Source organism: Mus musculus, chromosome X (assembly GCF_000001635.26).
Source record: "Mus musculus strain C57BL/6J chromosome X, GRCm38.p6 C57BL/6J".
NCBI lineage: Eukaryota > Metazoa > Chordata > Mammalia > Rodentia > Muridae > Mus > Mus musculus.
In genome coordinates, this window is record NC_000086.7 from 100,571,702 (window position 1) to 100,588,357 (window position 16,656).

The 16,656-nt window shown below is 41.8% G+C and overlaps 1 protein-coding gene across 1 annotated transcript; it reads left to right on the forward strand.

Moving 5' to 3' along the window:
• Window positions 1-545: 545 nt before the first annotated feature.
• On the forward strand, window positions 546-6,505 carry Awat1 (acyl-CoA wax alcohol acyltransferase 1). Its single transcript, NM_001081136.1, has 7 exons — window positions 546-711; window positions 1,768-1,875; window positions 2,129-2,199; window positions 2,998-3,202; window positions 3,821-3,992; window positions 5,645-5,844; window positions 6,033-6,505. Exons 1-7 carry the CDS (start codon window positions 636-638, stop codon window positions 6,185-6,187), a joined length of 987 nt encoding a protein of 328 aa, NP_001074605.1. The 5' UTR covers window positions 546-635; the 3' UTR covers window positions 6,188-6,505.
• Window positions 6,506-16,656: the final 10,151 nt, after the last annotated feature.

Below are 16,656 nucleotides of genomic sequence, written 5' to 3' on the forward strand. Positions count from 1 at the left end.
CAATTGGGTTTTGTTGTTGTTGTTGTTGTTGCTGCTGCTGCTGCTGCTGCTGCTGTTGTTGTTGTTGTTGTTGTTGTTATTGTTTTCCAGTGCTTGGGTTCAAACAATACTTAATGAAAGTATAAAGTTGAAATTGTGTTTCACTTTCTACTTTTGTGTACATGCAGAAAAGTATGAGACAGGGCAGCCTCTCATCAGGCTACTTGAGGGCAACACAGATACAGTTCCAGTGCCCCTCATCCTATAATCCCCAAATAGTCTTCTCATCAGCTGTCTCCTTCAGTTTATACCCCTTGTGGTCTCAGAGTGGCCTGTGAGAGAATTTCCCCTCTCTGGGTATCTGCCACTTAGACTGGATGACAGTCATGTTCTCCTTTCTTCATCCTGATGTCCTCATAGTCACAGGAAAGAGTCAAAGGGCAGTGGGCAGGGCTAGACCTGTGGGCAGGCCCCAGTGCTACTGAACAGGCCTCTGCAGTGGGTGGGGGGAGGGAGCTATGGAAAAGAGGGGAGAGGGCAAGTGTCAGCTCTTCATAGTCTCAGTCATTCACTGCTAAGTGAGCATCCAGAGACTGGTGGCATCGTTCATTGGAACAAGCTCTAGGAACTTTACCTCCCTCAGGGTCCTGGGCATCATGTCTTGCTCTATGAAGACTGAACACTTACAGAGTCTGAGCCTTCTGCAGTGGCCCTTGAGCTACGTTGCCATGTGTGAGTACTGAATCAAGAGTGCACAGTAAAAAGCCAATCCAAGAAGGCAGGGCCAGACCTGGGTGATATTCTTATGGTCTCATTCTTGGTCTTTTGATCAATTTAGATAGTACTAGAGAGCTGTGCCATGGACTCTTGAGCTTTATGTACCCAGAAAGAAAAGGAAGAGATAAAGCCCCAGGTCACAGTGAGAACAGATGGGAGCATGGAGCATAGTCAGGATAGATATGAATGTACCAGTTAATTCTAGGTATTCCTTAACCTGTACTACCTATAGAGAGGAAATGTGATTAAGAGGGTTTCTTTAGGAGCATGTAATAGCACAGCGAACAGGTAGCATTGTAGATTTAGAGAAATGGAGCCTGTGGAGGTTTTTGCTTCATTTGTTCTCTTGGTTTCATTTGTTGGTGTCTTACTGATGGGTCGGTTGAATTTTAAGAGACAAGTCTACGCTCAGCGTGGTGTCTAACTCACCTTCTTGTCTCGGCTTACTGTGTGCTAGATTGCAGGTGTATGCCAATATGCCCACCTGTATAGCCAGTATTTGAGCCAGTGTTTTCCGCTCTGAGAGTTGACTGGTAGTATGGCGTGAAAGAAAGACAATGGAAGGGGTGTTGAATTGGCAAGAGGACAAGGACGGTGGGTAGGAAACAGTACAGGGATGGAGATATTGGATTAGAATGGTCAAGAGAAAGATGGAGAATCTGAGAGGGAAGAAATGTATATCCATACCCTATCACAATTCTAGGATGGCGGATACTAAAGGAGATTGGGGACAAAAAGGGAAAAATGAGAGCTGAATGTGAGCAGTCGGCAAGAAGCTTGTTCTGGGCACAGAGCCAAAGTACAGGGAGTCAGGAGAACATGAGAGGTAGGAGGAGAAGTGAGGATTGCACATGGTAGATGACAGAAGAATTCTGAAGGGCAAATGTCAGGACCTAGACTGTGCTGATGTCCAGGATCACAGTGTGGCTAGTATGCGGTAGTAGTAATAGGACTAGATATGGCCAAATTCTGCTCCCAGTACAAATTTGGTTTGGTCTACTCTCTCCTCAGTTTGGATTGTGCAGCCATTGTTAATTTGCCTATTGTTCACACCCTTGTGGCCGCTACCAACAGTTTACTTTGTCTGGTTACTTCTCGACTGGAAGACTCCAGATAAAGGTAAGAGTTGTGAACCTAGAAAAAAGAATGTTCCACCATAGCCTAGAACCCTGCTTTCAGGAGGGTTCCACTCACCAAGCCACCAACCTCTCTCCCAAGTTCTTAGAGGTACAAACGCTAGACAGCTGAAACCATTCTGGGGTGTCTTCCTTTCCTCTTGGATGTTGTCCCTCCTGGTTTCTAGGGAATTTCTGGGTGAATAAGAGACCTGGGGTGGCAATACTAATATCCTCTACTGGCACTTTTGTCTCAGGTGGCAGGCGTTCAGACTGGGTACGGAACTGGAATGTCTGGAACCACATCAGGGACTATTTCCCCATTACAGTAAGTATCCCTTCCCCCACTGTCTCTCACAACACTCAAAGTGCAGACATTATATCAAATGACTAGGGAGTGCCCATAAGAAAACTGAGCACCCCGGCAAAGTGTCAGCTCTGGCTAGATTACAGCACGGTCTTCTGTACTTCACTAGGATAGTTTGCAAACTCTTGGTATGACCTGCTATATGATATAGGCTGAAGAAAAGTGTCCTTCAGTTTAACAAACATGATTCAAGCACTTCCAACTAGTCACATGTTTGGGCTTCAGAGAAGTAGCTACAATGTGATTCTTCATGAGCAAGAAGCTCCCATCTGAGCCGGGCAGTGGTGGCGCACGCCTTTAACCCCAGCATTTGGGAGGCAGAGGCAGGTGGATTTCTGAGTTCCAGGCCACCCTGGTCTACAGAGTGAGTTCCAGGACTGCCAGGGCTACCTGTCTCAAATAAATAAATAAATAAATAAATAAATAAATAAATAAATAAACAAACAAACTCCCAGATGCTGGGGTGAACAGGTAGGTGCATGGTGCAAGACACAGAAGTGATTCTGATGAAGAATAGAGAAGAAATGCTTCACAGATATGGCAGTATTTAAGCAAGTGGTTCATCAGTTTCACTTGCCTCAGATCCTATCTTGTCACCCCAGGGCTGTGGAGATCAAAGTGCATGCCTCTTGAAACCCTTGTGTGCTTTGCCTGTTAAGCAGCTAGTTCCGAGAACATTTAAATCCCTGGCATGTCTTCACCTTGCTTCTCCATGTGAGCTCATTGCACCCTCTATGCCATTTGTTTCCATGGTTGCAGATCCTGAAGACTAAGGACCTGTCACCTTCAGAGAACTACATCATGGGGGTCCACCCCCATGGTCTCCTGACCTTCGGTGCCTTCTGCAACTTCTGCACTGAGGCCACAGGCTTCTCGAAGACCTTCCCAGGCATCACTCCTCACTTGGCCACACTGTCCTGGTTCTTCAAGATCCCCATTATTAGGGACTACATCATGGCCAAAGGTGCTTCTGATCATACTCACTGGAGCTTCTGGTCCATTTCACTGTAGCTTTTTGTAACGCACCCTTTTAAGCCTCTTCTCCCTCACTGCACCATTCCTTTGCCCCATAATCATAGTGTGGAAGCCAAAGCATATATCCTGGAGTTAACCTGTCCAGCTGAAATCTTGGCTCTGTTGCTTGTTGTAAGATCACAGGCAAATCAGCTAACTTCTAGTGGACTCAACTGAAAAATAGTGCTAAAATCGCATAGCAGTTACATGAGGATTCTCTTAAGAATAGTGTCTTAAATAAGTAAAGCAGTCAGCATGATTCCTGGCATGGAGTATGTGCTCACTGAGCAGTGCGTATTGCTATTAATAGAAAAAGATAGAAAAATGAAATTCAGAAAGGTTTATTTATCCCACTGAAAACCACCCTGCTGTAGCTTCTTTCCAGTGCTTCCTATAGACATTGCCTTCAAGTGAAACATTCTCATGGCCTTCTCTTCACCATACTTCTGTCCCAGCTCCTTGAGCTTTTCCTCCTATGAGTCATGGGAACACAGAAGCCAGCCTCTGATCTCTAACATTTGCTCCTCTCCTGATGACTTTGTCCTCTCTGTGTCTTGATTCTCTCTAGGATTGTGTTCTGTGAGCCAGGCATCCATCGACTACCTGCTGAGCCATGGCACTGGAAACCTCGTGGGCATTGTCGTGGGAGGAGTGGGAGAGGCCCTACAGAGTGTGCCTAACACCACCACCCTCCTCCTCAAGAAACGCAAAGGGTTTGTGCGCACAGCCCTCCAACATGGGTAGGTGGCCCCCAACAGGAGGAGAAGGTAGCCCTCTCTGCATGATATGACCCTGTAGATTATATCAAGATGAGTACCATTTAAGTTTTGACCCCTGGGAACTTATGACTGAGTAGGGAGAGATAGGTGTAGGGTTTTTTTTGTTTTTGTTTTTGTTTTAAGCTTTAAGCCATCTGCTTCCTCTAAGCAAGCTGCACCAGTTCCTATGAAATCAGACTATGAACTCAGAGAGAATGTCAAAGGCAATTAGGCTCAGGCTAACACGTCAATTACATCCACATCGTTTCTGTGGCTGGTAGATGCAATCCACACTTGTCTGTTGACAATAAGTGAGAGACACACTGCAGAGCAATGACTCTGTGTGAAGAGCTGGAGTCTGAAGCATGACTTAAAATCCTGGCTTCATGAGGCTTGACATGTAGTTGAGTGGTAGAGCAACTGCCTAACACGCATGAGCCTCTACGCTCCATCCCACCACCAGATAATAATAATAATAATAATAATAATAATAATAATAATAGTGGTAGTAGTAACAACAATAACAATATCCCTGGCTATATGACTTACCATGCATTCAAGGATATCTATCATCTTTGGGATTTTCATCTTCCTAACATGACTACTGATTATTGTTCTGCTTGCATGACTTTACAGCTCAGGTAGACCTTTAACTTATGATCCCCCTGCCTCAGCTAAACCACCAGATTCAGTAAGTTATGAGTGAATTCATGCATATAAAACACCCACCATGTACCTTGTACATAGAGGATGACTGATAAATGTCAGGTGCGCTGTTTTGGGAAAAGAAAAATTGAAGGAGCTGGTGTCTGGTGTAAGAAGGAGCCTAAACTGTTAAGTAGTCTAGCTTACTGAACACAGGGCAATTTTCCCATTGCATACTCAGGGAGGAGGCAGCTCTGTCTTCAAATGACCTCACCTGAGGGGCCTATCATTTTGAAGTATAGTATAAAAGGAGAGCTCTGAGTTGGAGCCAGGAGCCCTGGGTTCTAGTCTAGGCCCTGCTACTCTCTGTCTGCCTTCAGAATCTTCGTTCTTCTGGACCTGGGTTTGGGTTTCTCCCACTATAGCCCCACTATTAATTATGAGGAGCCAATCAAGTAGCACATGTCAAAATGCTATGTTCACTTTTTCTCACTTAAGGAGCCTGATCCTTGTCCTAGAGCACTGTTCACAGTGGGTTCTTGTGGGCTTTAGAAAAGAACCAATGTTCTCTGCTAGAATCCCAAGGACAATACCTTATGTTTGTTCTCCTTGAGGGCGGGCATCTCCAACATGTGCATTTATACACATTACTGACATCTTCTTAGTGCTCTAGTGGAAAGTTAAGGTGTTTCCTCCTTGACACCCCTTGGAAGTTTTCACCATGTGGGTCTCTGAGTGTCACTTCCTGGCTCTTCTTTCCTCTCTGTCTCTCTATATTTTGCCCTTGTAATCCAGGCTAAAGATAACACCCTCATTGGCCTGGAAAATTTCAAGACAAGATATACCAAATAGGGAACCCTGTTTAATGTAGAAAAGAATGTTTAGGCCTTTAATGCTGCATCTTAATGGAAGAGTGCCTGGCCTTGAACAAAAGTCCATCCATGGTTTCCAGGATAGCCTAAGTCTGAGAAATGAGCATTTTCCTACAGGGCTCATCTGGTCCCTACCTTCACGTTCGGAGAAACAGAGGTATATGACCAGGTACTGTTTCATGAGGATAGCCGGATGTTCAAGTTCCAAAGCCTCTTTCGCCGGATCTTTGGTTTCTATTGCTGTGTCTTCTATGGACAAGGTTTCCATCAAGACTGCAAGGGACTCCTACCATACCACAAACCCATCATCACTGTAGGTGAGTGCTACTTTCAGCCTCAGGTCCATCTAGGCTCTTTCTCCATCCATCTAACTGCATCTTACCCCTCCCCTACCAAAGAAGAGGGCAGCAGAGTGGGAGAAGCTGGGAACTGATTGAAGTAGCCAGAGTATCTGGCACTTTGACTCTTCTTTTTTTTTTTTCTTTTCTTTCATCTCTTTCAACAGTTGGGGAAGCTTTGCCACTGCCCCAGGTTAAAAACCCAAGCCCAGAGATAGTGGACAAATACCATGCACTCTACATGGACGCCCTGTACAAGCTGTTTGAGCAGCACAAGGTCCAGTATGGCTGCTCCAACACCCAGAAGCTGATATTCTTGTGATCAAAGTGTCTGTGCACTCTAGAGAAGGGCGGCACCTGCTTTGAAGAAGAAACTGTGTTGCCTAGAACCGGAGTTCTGGAAAAGGGGAAAAGGAAGGAAGATGAAGGAGGCTGTGTGTGCAGTCATGGAAGGGGCATTAAGAGCTCCTTCCTGACCATAATACTGCCCCTGCCTGCACCCCTGCAGGAGTTGTCCCTGAGGATCCCCACCCAGGCATTCTTCAGAGGGGACACCCTTAGACTCCTCTTGTCACACGTACTTTCTGAACCTGAAATTTTTAAATCCAGTTTTTTAAAATGTTAATAAAAAGATGAAATTAATATGTACTTTGCATGGCATAAATTTAGCCAGGGGAAGTGCAAGGTTCAGCAGTGTTTAGTATTTTCGAAGAGCTGTACAATGGCTGCCACATGCTACTTTCGGAGTTCTTTCAAGTGCCACTAAAAACCCAGTACACATCGGCAGTCACTGCCCACTCCCTCAGCACCTAGCAAGCACAGATTCACCTTCTGTCCCCAAGGCTTTGCCAGTCTGAACATTGCATGGAAATGGAACAACATAGCGCATGTTCTTTCATGATTGCCTTCTTTCTTCCAGCGTGTTTTCAAGGTCCCTCCATATTATAGTATGGAACAGTGCTCCATTCTTTGTGACTGAATAACAACCTATTTTGGATAAACTGCATTTTGTCTATCCAGTCACTAGTGGAAGGACATCTGGTTTTTTTCCCCACCTTTTAGCTATGAATAGTGCTGCTACAACTATTCATACACAATTTTAAAAATAATCTTCTGTCCTCAAATACAAAGGCTTACTTCCATATCACTGCCAAGCATGATTTTGAATAGATAAAAGGCACCTTACTCCGGGCGGTGGTGGCAACACGCCTTTAATCCCAGAAGTTGGGAGGCAGAGGCAGGCAGATTTCTGAGTTCAAGGCCAGCCTGGTCTACAGAGTGAGTTCCAGGGCAGCCAGGGCTACACAGAGAAACCCTGTCTCGAAAAAAACAAAACAAACAAAACAAAACAAAAAACAAAAAAAAAAAGGCTCCTTACTTGAGATCAGTTGGCATAAGCCTTTCAGATATATTTTCCTTTTGGTGATCTTTGGCTATGTTAACCCTTACTAAATTCTATCTATCGGGTTTTTTTTTTCCCTGAAAAGTATACTCTGATACTTTTTTTTTCTTTTTTTGTTTGTGTGTTTGAGATGCTATCTCATGTAGCCCAGGCTGACTTCAAATTTGCTATGTATCAGAGGATGACCTTGAACTCCTGACCCTCTTGCCTCTACCTCCTTAGTGCTGGGCTCACATGAATGAGCCACCATGCCTGATTTATGTGGTGCTGAGGATGGAACCCAGGGCCTAGAACAAGCTCAGTAAATAGGATATCTGTATTTCACACTACCAATTGAACCACATCTCCAGCCCCTACATTTTGAGAAATCTAAAGGAGTAAATAAAAAGAGACATTTTCAGGGGATGGAGAGATAGCTCAGTGGTTAAGAATACATACTGCTCAAGCGGGGGACTCGAGTTTGGTTCCCAGCACCCATACTGGGCAATTCTCCCCATCTGTATCTCCAGCTCCAGGGAATTCGATGCCTTCTGGCCTTGTCAGGAACTTCACTCTCAAGTGCAAATCCACGTACATAGAGATAAAGGAAAATAAGAGTAAGACATATTTTAAAATATACCAGATAACCCAAAGTTAAAGGCCAATTTAGATTACTTTTCTTTTTTCCTTTGATTGACTCTTAACTATTAGACCTTCTCTTATTTTTACATAATTTGGGGTCTACTTCTAACCCAAACTTCCCTCATAAGCAATAGCCAAATGTATCCAATATACCAATAACCAATGTCTTAATTAGGGTTTTATTGACCAAAGCAACTCTTATAAAGACTCACATTTAATTGAGTCTGGCTTACAGTTTCAGAGGTTTAGTCCATTATTGTCATGACGGGAAACATGGCAGAGTGAAGGCAGGCGTAGTGTAAGAGAAGGCACTGAGAGTTCTACATCTTGATCAGCAGGCAGGAGAAGGAGACTGTTCCACACTGGGTGGAGCTTGAGCACACATATGAGATCTCAAAGCCCACCTCCAGAGTGACACACTTCTTCCAACAAGGCCACACCTACTCCAACAAGGCCATACCTCCTAATAGAGCCACTTCCTATGGGCCAAGCATTCAAACTCATGAATGTATGGGGGCCATAGCTAGTCTAACCACCACATCCAGTAAACACCTTTTACTCACCAGGAAAATCATCTCCTTCCTTCCTACCCCCATTGTACCCCGAAGTCATATCAATTTTACTACATTTTGTTATCCCAACAAGCCCCTCCTCTCCCCTACTGTTATAATCCAGTCAAAGACCTTAACAAAATTCATAGACTATTGCTTCTAGTAAAATCTGCTTTAATCAACTCTTCCATCAGACTTATCTTGCTGAATCTTAAATCTGATTAGTCACCCTCGAAAATCATTTCTTGTTTTTACAATGGCCCTACCAAACTATCCTAACTTATGCTCTGGGTACCACTAATGTTCTTAGACGCTAATAATTACTGCATAGAAGACAATAGTAAAAATGAGTGTGGGAGGCACTAGAATAGATAGTTGTACTTGCTGAAGTCTATTTGGAGTCTTTTGAGCCCCAAGGTTTTTTTAAATTTGAACATTAATAGACACTGTAATTTTCCCTTAAAATATATTTTATTAATTTTTTGAGAATTTCATACATTGTGTTTTGATCATATTCACCCCTTCCCCCATCTCTTCCAAGATCCACTCCCCCATTCTATACCTATTCAACTATGTGTCCTCATTGTTTTAGCCCATCAAGTCCCAAGCACTTCTTAAATATTTTTGAATATGTGGCCATCCATTGGCATATGTTAGACCTGCCAGGCACTACACCCTTAAGGAAAGATAACTCTTCTTTTCTTGGCACCTGTCAGTTACCAATAGATCCTCAGCTGGAGGTGGGACTTCATGCTGGGATTTTGTCTAGCTTGTGCAGGCCTTTATGCATGCTGTCAAAACTGTCGTAAATTCGTATTTGTGACTCCCATACTGTGTACAAAGACATTGATTGATTCCTTGTAGTAATCCACCCCCTCTGACTCTTGCAATCTTTCGGCCTCCTCTTCCACAATTATCTCTGAACCTTAGAAGGTGATGGGGCTGAATATACATGGTCCATTTAATTTAGAGAGAAGCATTCCACAGTGCAGCACTTAATCACTACACAGTTGACCAGTTGTGGGTCTCTGTGTTAATTGCCATCTACTGAAAAAAACAAGCATCTCTGATGAAGCTTGAGAACTGCACTATTGAATCTGGGATCCATAGGACAGGTTCAGGGCACCCAGTCTTCAGGCAGGTCATGGGGCAGGTGGGATTGGAAGAACAAGTCTGGACACTGTGACTTTCCAAAAGGGAGTATTAAGCATCCCATAAGCTTATCTAAAGATAGAAACCTTACTTCAAACAATACCCATTAAAACTTTAAGGAACATTTAGAGTTCTTCTAATATGATGCTGAGTTACAGGATGAGAGGTTCAAATCCCTCAACATGGCAGAGAATACAGCTAGTAATATGAAATGACTAATTTGTTTTGGATGCTCTTAGAATGGAAGGAAAGTTTTGTAAAAGTAGGTTCACAGAATGAATTAAAACTTTGTAAGGAGTGATCAAAATGTAATTAAATCCACAGATAATTGGTTTTGAAGGGTTCACCTGTTTCCACTGTGCCCCTTCTTAGAATTGGGAACAAAACACCCATGAAAGGAGTTACAGAGACAAAGTTTGGAGCTGTGACGAAAGGATGGACCATCTAGAGACTGCCATACCCAGGGATCCACCCCATAATCAGCTTCCAAACGCTGACACCATTGCATACACTAGCAAGATTTTGCTGAAAGGACCCAGATATAGCTGTCTCTTGTGAGACTATGCCGGGGCCTAGCAAACACAGAAGTGGATGCTCACAGTCAGCTATTGGATAGATCACAGGGCCCCCAATGGAGGAGCTAGAGAAAGTACCCAAGGAGCTAAAGGGATCTGCAACCCTATAGGTGGAACAACATTATGAACTAACCAGTACCCCGGAGCTCTTGACTCTAGCTGCATATGTATCAAAAGATGTCCTAGTTGGCCATCACTGGAAAGAGAGGCCCATTGGACACACAAACTTTATATGCCCCAGTACAGCGGAATGCCAGGGCCAAAAAATTGGGAATGGATGGGTAGGGAAGGGGGGGAGGGTATGGGGGACTCTTGGGATAGCATTGGAAATATAATTGAGGAAAATACATAATAAAAAAAAAAACAAAAGGTAACTTGAAAAAAAAGTAATAATAAAAATAGAATTATACAGAAAAGCACCAGGGTCACAACATGGAAGCAAGGCTATCTGTATTTAATTTAATATCATGGGTCCCTGGAAGAGTAAAAGAATAAATGTATAGAAGTTAAAGCCTTTGAGGTAACCCAATCACAAAAGAACTCACATGATATGTACTCACTGATAAGGGGATATTAGCCCAGAAACTTAGAATACCCAAGATACAATTTGCAAAACACATGAAACTCAAGAAGAACGAAGACCAAAGTGTGGATACCTCACCCCTTCTTAGAATTGGGAACAAAACACCCATGGAAGGAGTTACAGAGACAAAGTTTGGAGCTGAGAAGAATGGATGGACCATCTAGAGACTGCCACACCCAGAGATCCATCCCATAATTAGCCTCCAAATGCAGACACCATTGCATACGCCAGCAAGATTTTGCTGAAAGGACCCTGATATAGCTGTCTCTTGTGAGGCTATGCCGGTGCCTGGCAAACACAGAAGTGGATGCTCACAGTCAGCTATTGGATGGAACACAGGGCCCCTAATGAAGGAACTAGAGAAAGTACCCAAGGAGCAGAAGGGGTCTGCAACCCCATAGGTGGAACAACATTATGAACTAATCAATACCCCCAGAGCTCATGTCTCTAGTACATATGTAGCAGAAGATGGCCTAGTTGGCCATCACTGGAAAGAGAGGCCCCCTTGGTCTTGCAAACTTTATATGCCCCAGTACAGGGGAACACCAGGGCCAAGAAGTGGGAGTGGGTGGGTAGAGGAGCGGGAGAGGGTTGGGGGACTTTCAGGATAGCATTTGAAATGTAATAAAGAAAATACCTAATAAAAAATTGGGGAAAAAAGGGGAAAAAAGAAGTTTAAACCTTGACCTTCTTATTGGCATATGTGTGTCATCCACTAATTCCCCAGTATCCTTTTCCTTATCTATGCCCATTTCCATCCTTGTCTCACTCAATATTTTTGGGACACACCAATACCCCTTCTAAAATATGAATAATTAAATGGATAAATAGGTAAATCTTTTATTAATAAACTTAATATTTGCTTCAATTTTTTAAAAAGCAGAAAAGAATAGTGGCTCAGCCTTAATAATCATAAGTACTTAAGTCTGAATTAGGGGGAAAAAAGTCCAAGGTCATTCAGAGCTACAGAGTAAATTCGAGATCAGCTTGGGCAATTTAGTGGGACCTTATCTCAAAACAAAAGTAAAATGAGGGCTGGAGGATAGACCTCAGGGGTATAGTGGTTTCCAAGCATGAATAGGAGTAGATTTCATTTCCACTATACACAAACAAATACAGAAGCGTATGAACACACCAGAGACACCTAGAAGCAAAATGAAAGTCCCTCAATGATAAAACCTATGCCAATGTGAGCCACAAGATAAATGATGCACCACTGTATTATAATCCAAAAAATAAATACAATATAGTGAATTTGTAATATATTCTAAATAATATCAAAATTTTACATCTTATCAATATTATTTACAATATTGTTAATGATGTTTTGTTATAAAATAATATGATTATTGATATATTTAATGAATAAATGTTGCAAAAGTGACTAGAAATAATAAAAGAATGGCAAATAATATATGTGACACCAATATCTAAGAGAACCTTCACTTCTATATCTTCAAGTGTCCACTAGATTTAGCATCTCAATTTCAAAAACTGGAATATAGAAAGGGGAAAATTAAGTCTATTCCAAACTTTAAAAACTAATTAAAACACACAAACACACACACACACACACCTCCCCTCAAAAAAGAGCAGGCCTCCCAGGGACATCCCAAACATCCCATGGCAAGCTACAGTAAAGCCAGGCACATACCATCATACCAAGGCTAGACAAGGCAACATCCAGTAGGAGGAAAAGTGTCCCACGAGTAGGCAAAAGAGTCAGGGACAGTCCTAGTTCCTCTATTAGGATTCCCACAAGAACACCAAGCTACTCAGCCATAACATATATTCAAAGGACCTAGATTAGACCCCTATAGGCTCCCTGATGTCCAGAAATATACAATGGAAAAAAGAAAGCATCTTCATCAAATGGTGCTGATCTGGATGTCAGTATGTAGAAGAAAAGAAATAGATCCATATCTATCACCATAGACAAAATTCAAATCCAAGTAGACCAAAGACTTCAACATAAAACCAGATACACTGAACTTGATAGAACAGAAATTGGGGAATAATAGCCTTGAACACACTGGGACAGGAGACAACTTCCTAAACAGAACAGACACTAAGACCAACAATTACTACTGAAAAGCTTCTGTAAGGCAAAGGAAACCATCATTCAGACAGTGTCAGCCTACAGAATGGAAAAAAGATTTTTACCAATTCTACATTTGACAGAGGGCTAATCATATATATATATATATATATATATATATATATATATATATACACACACACACACACATACTAGATATCAATAAGCCAAATAACCCAATTTAAAAATGGGGTACAAATCTAAAAATATTTCTCAACAGAGAAATCTCAAATGGCTAAGGCACACTTAAAGAAATGTTCAAAATCCTTAGCCATCAGGGAATTCCATCTTACACCAATCAGAATGGTTAAAATAAAAAACTTAAGTAACAGCAGATGCTGGCGAGCATGTGGAGCAAGGGAAACGCTCCTCCATTGCTGGTGGAAATCCAAACTTGCACAACCACTTAAAAAATCTATGTAGAGTCATTCTGAACAGAGCTTGGTGCTGCGCAGCCAGTTCATCCCCCTTCGGGGCTCCCTTCCAGTCCCGTTAGGAAAAACAGCCTGGGACCACAGCTTGGGCATCTCCCAGAGCAAAATCCCGGTGGAGGACCCGATGAGTCTGCTCTACAACATGAACGACTGCTACTCCAAGCTCAAGGAACTGATGCCCAGCATTCCCCAGAACAAGAAGGTGACCAAGATGGAAATCCTGCAGCACAGTCATCGATTACATCTTGGACCTGCAGCCCACCCTGGACTTGCATCCCACTGTCGTCAGCTTGCACCACTTGAACAGAACCAGGCCTCCAGGACACCGCTGACCACCCTGAACACGGACATTAGCATCCTATCCTTGCAGGGATCTGAATTTCCTTCTGAGCTTATGTCGAATGATAGCAAAAATACTCTGTGGCTAAATAAATGGCATTTGAGAACTTTTTTTTCTTTTTACTTTCTCTTTTTCTTTTGCACAAGAAGAAGTCTACAGGATCTTTTAAGCCTTTTGTTTTATTTTGTTTTGTTTTGTTATTAACCATTTCACCAGGAGAACAAGTTGAATGGACCTTTTTCAAAAAGAAAATGGAAGGAAAACTATAGATGGTCATCTTCCCCAGGCGTTCTCTGGCCTGGACTGTGATACCGTTATTTATGAGAGACTTTCAATGCCTTTTCTACAGTTGGAAGGTTTTCTTTATACATTATTCCCACCGTGGGGAGCGAAGACGTTAAAAAAATCACAAGAAATTGCCCAATCTAAGCAGACTTGGCCTTTTTGACGCGAGTCTACTGAATGCTCTGTGTGTGTGTGTGTGTGTGTGTGTGTGTGTGTGTGTGTGTGTGTGTTGAACTTTGTGAACTCGTTAATTAAAGTTTTCTTGTATAGTGGCAGAAATAACCTATTTCTGCATTAAAATGTAATTGCGTACTTATGCTAAACTTTTTATAAAAGTTTAATTGTAAACTTAACCCTTTTATACAAAATAAATCAAGTGTGTTTATTGAATATTGATTGTTTGCTTTATTTCAGACAACCAGTGCTTTGATTTTTTTATGCTATGTTATAACTGAACCCAAATAAATACCAGTTCAAGTTTATGTAGACTGTATTAAGATGATACTAAAATGTGTCTGACATCAAAAAACCCATGTAGGGGTTTCTCAGAAAATTTGGAATAGTTCTAGCTCAAGATCCAGCTATACCATTCCTGGGCACAACCCCAAAAAGATGCTCTACCATACCACAAGAACACTTGCTCAACTATGTTCATAGTAGCTTTATTCATAATAGCCAGAAACTGGAAACAAGCTATATGCCCCTCAATGAAGAATGGATAAAGACAAAACTTTATTGAAATCAAATCATAATAACTTAAGTTGTCAGAGATCAAAACAATGAGTACCCTCTGGAAAAAAAAATATCCCCAGATTCAAAGTGGTTGATTTTTTTTGATGTTGGAGGTAGGAGGCTATTGTGTAGTAAAAAGAATGAGATTTACAATGAACTCTAAGTTCTAAATATCATTGGGAGTAACACAAATTGAGCAGAAGCCATCGTCCTTGTGTACTGGTTAGTTTTTCTCCTGAGTTTTCCAAACACACTGTATTTTTTTCTTCTCTTGAGCAGATCTAAGAATATGATAGGGCCCCAAAGTGTAGTACAGAATTGATGGTGATAATCAGCCTGCCCCAAGAAGTAGTTCATCTTCTTTCTCTTAGAAAGTTAGTATCTTTTTAATAATCTACACTTTAGCTCAAGGAGAATCATTTGTCTTTGTCCTACTTTGTAATCCAAATCCATTGTCTCTGGTAAACAAACTCACCAAGGTCCCTCATAGACTAGCTCTTTAGTTGCACTGAAATACCTGTTTTTTTAACTTTCTTTTGGTGACAATCTACACCTCAGCTCATATTGAAAATATCCACCCTACAGGTTATGCTATGGATTCTTCTGGAGACTGTGCAAAGAAGTAGCATTTGAAATGTAAATGAAGAAAATATCTAATAAAAATAAAATGAAAAATTGAGAGTGTAAATTTTGCTAAATAGATATAATTTATCCAACACAATTAGCTCTTTACAGTTGAAAAAAAGAAACTTAGAAATACACAGTGAAATATGAAAGGCATGAAGATAGATCTTCATCTGGAATTTTATTTAAGGCCAGGTGTGGTGGTTCATGCCTTTAACCTCAGCATTCAGGAGGATGAAGAAGTCTAAGATCAGCCTGTCTATACAACAAGCTCCCAGATAGCCAAGGCTACATAGTGAGACCCTGCCTCAAAAAAAAATAAATAAATAAATAAATAGATTTGGAGCTGAAGAGATGTCTCAATGGTTAAGAGTGTGTACTACTCTTCCAGAGGACTTGAATTCAGTTCCCAGAACCCATGTCAGGCAGGTCAAAACCACCTATAACCCCAGCTCCAGGGAATCAATCCCCTCACACCTCTGAGGGCACCTGCAGTCATGAGTACACACACACACACACACACACACACACACACACACACACACAAGTGGGGTACACATAAACTTGCAACTAAATTTTTAAAAGAAAATTTATTTATGAATGGTCTCTTTGGTCAATGTCACTGGCTAATGTTTGGGTGCATAAATCCAAACCATCAGAGAAAAGTATTTTTGTTTTAACTGAGTGTCTTATGCTTCCTAAATTCTCTTGGTCTTGATGCAGCTATTTATTTTCTTAGTATTTTTTTTAAAGCTCCCTTTTCCCTTGATGCCAGAAGCTTGACTTGTTTCCTTCCAATTCATCACGAACGTCATCCTTCGGTGATCAGTTTTTAGCCTCCTGGCTCGCACAAGGCTTCATTTTTGTCATTATCTTACCACTTCTAGGCAGCCCTACAATTTTGGCTGCTCATCTGGTTGTAGCAAAGTTGAAAACTTCTGAAAAGGGGATCCCACCTACAGGAACTGTAATAAATGCCTCTTCATTCATTGCTCCGTGGACTCCTCATCCGAATCCTGTCAAATAGCTACTCCTAGCCTGATTTGGTAATGAGCTGTAGCTGAAGCTTGAAGAGATCAACTAACTTGACCTAGGTAGCTAGAAATTAGATGCTGAGGGAAACACAAAAGTGTGGAGACAATGGAAGCCCAGCTAGAGTAGCTCTTCTCTCATCCAAGTTAGCTTTGTACACAGTCAAGTAACCTACACAGCAAATACAGCAAATAGGGCTACTTCCTCTCAAAACATTTTTTTAAATGCCTGCCTCAACCCAGCTGTTCCTGATGTTTCTTTAGCTCTTTAATTCCTTGAGATTCATGTAAGCATTTTAAAGTGGACAATATCCTGAAAAATAAGCAACCAACTGAATTGCTAACATGCAATCACACGTTAAA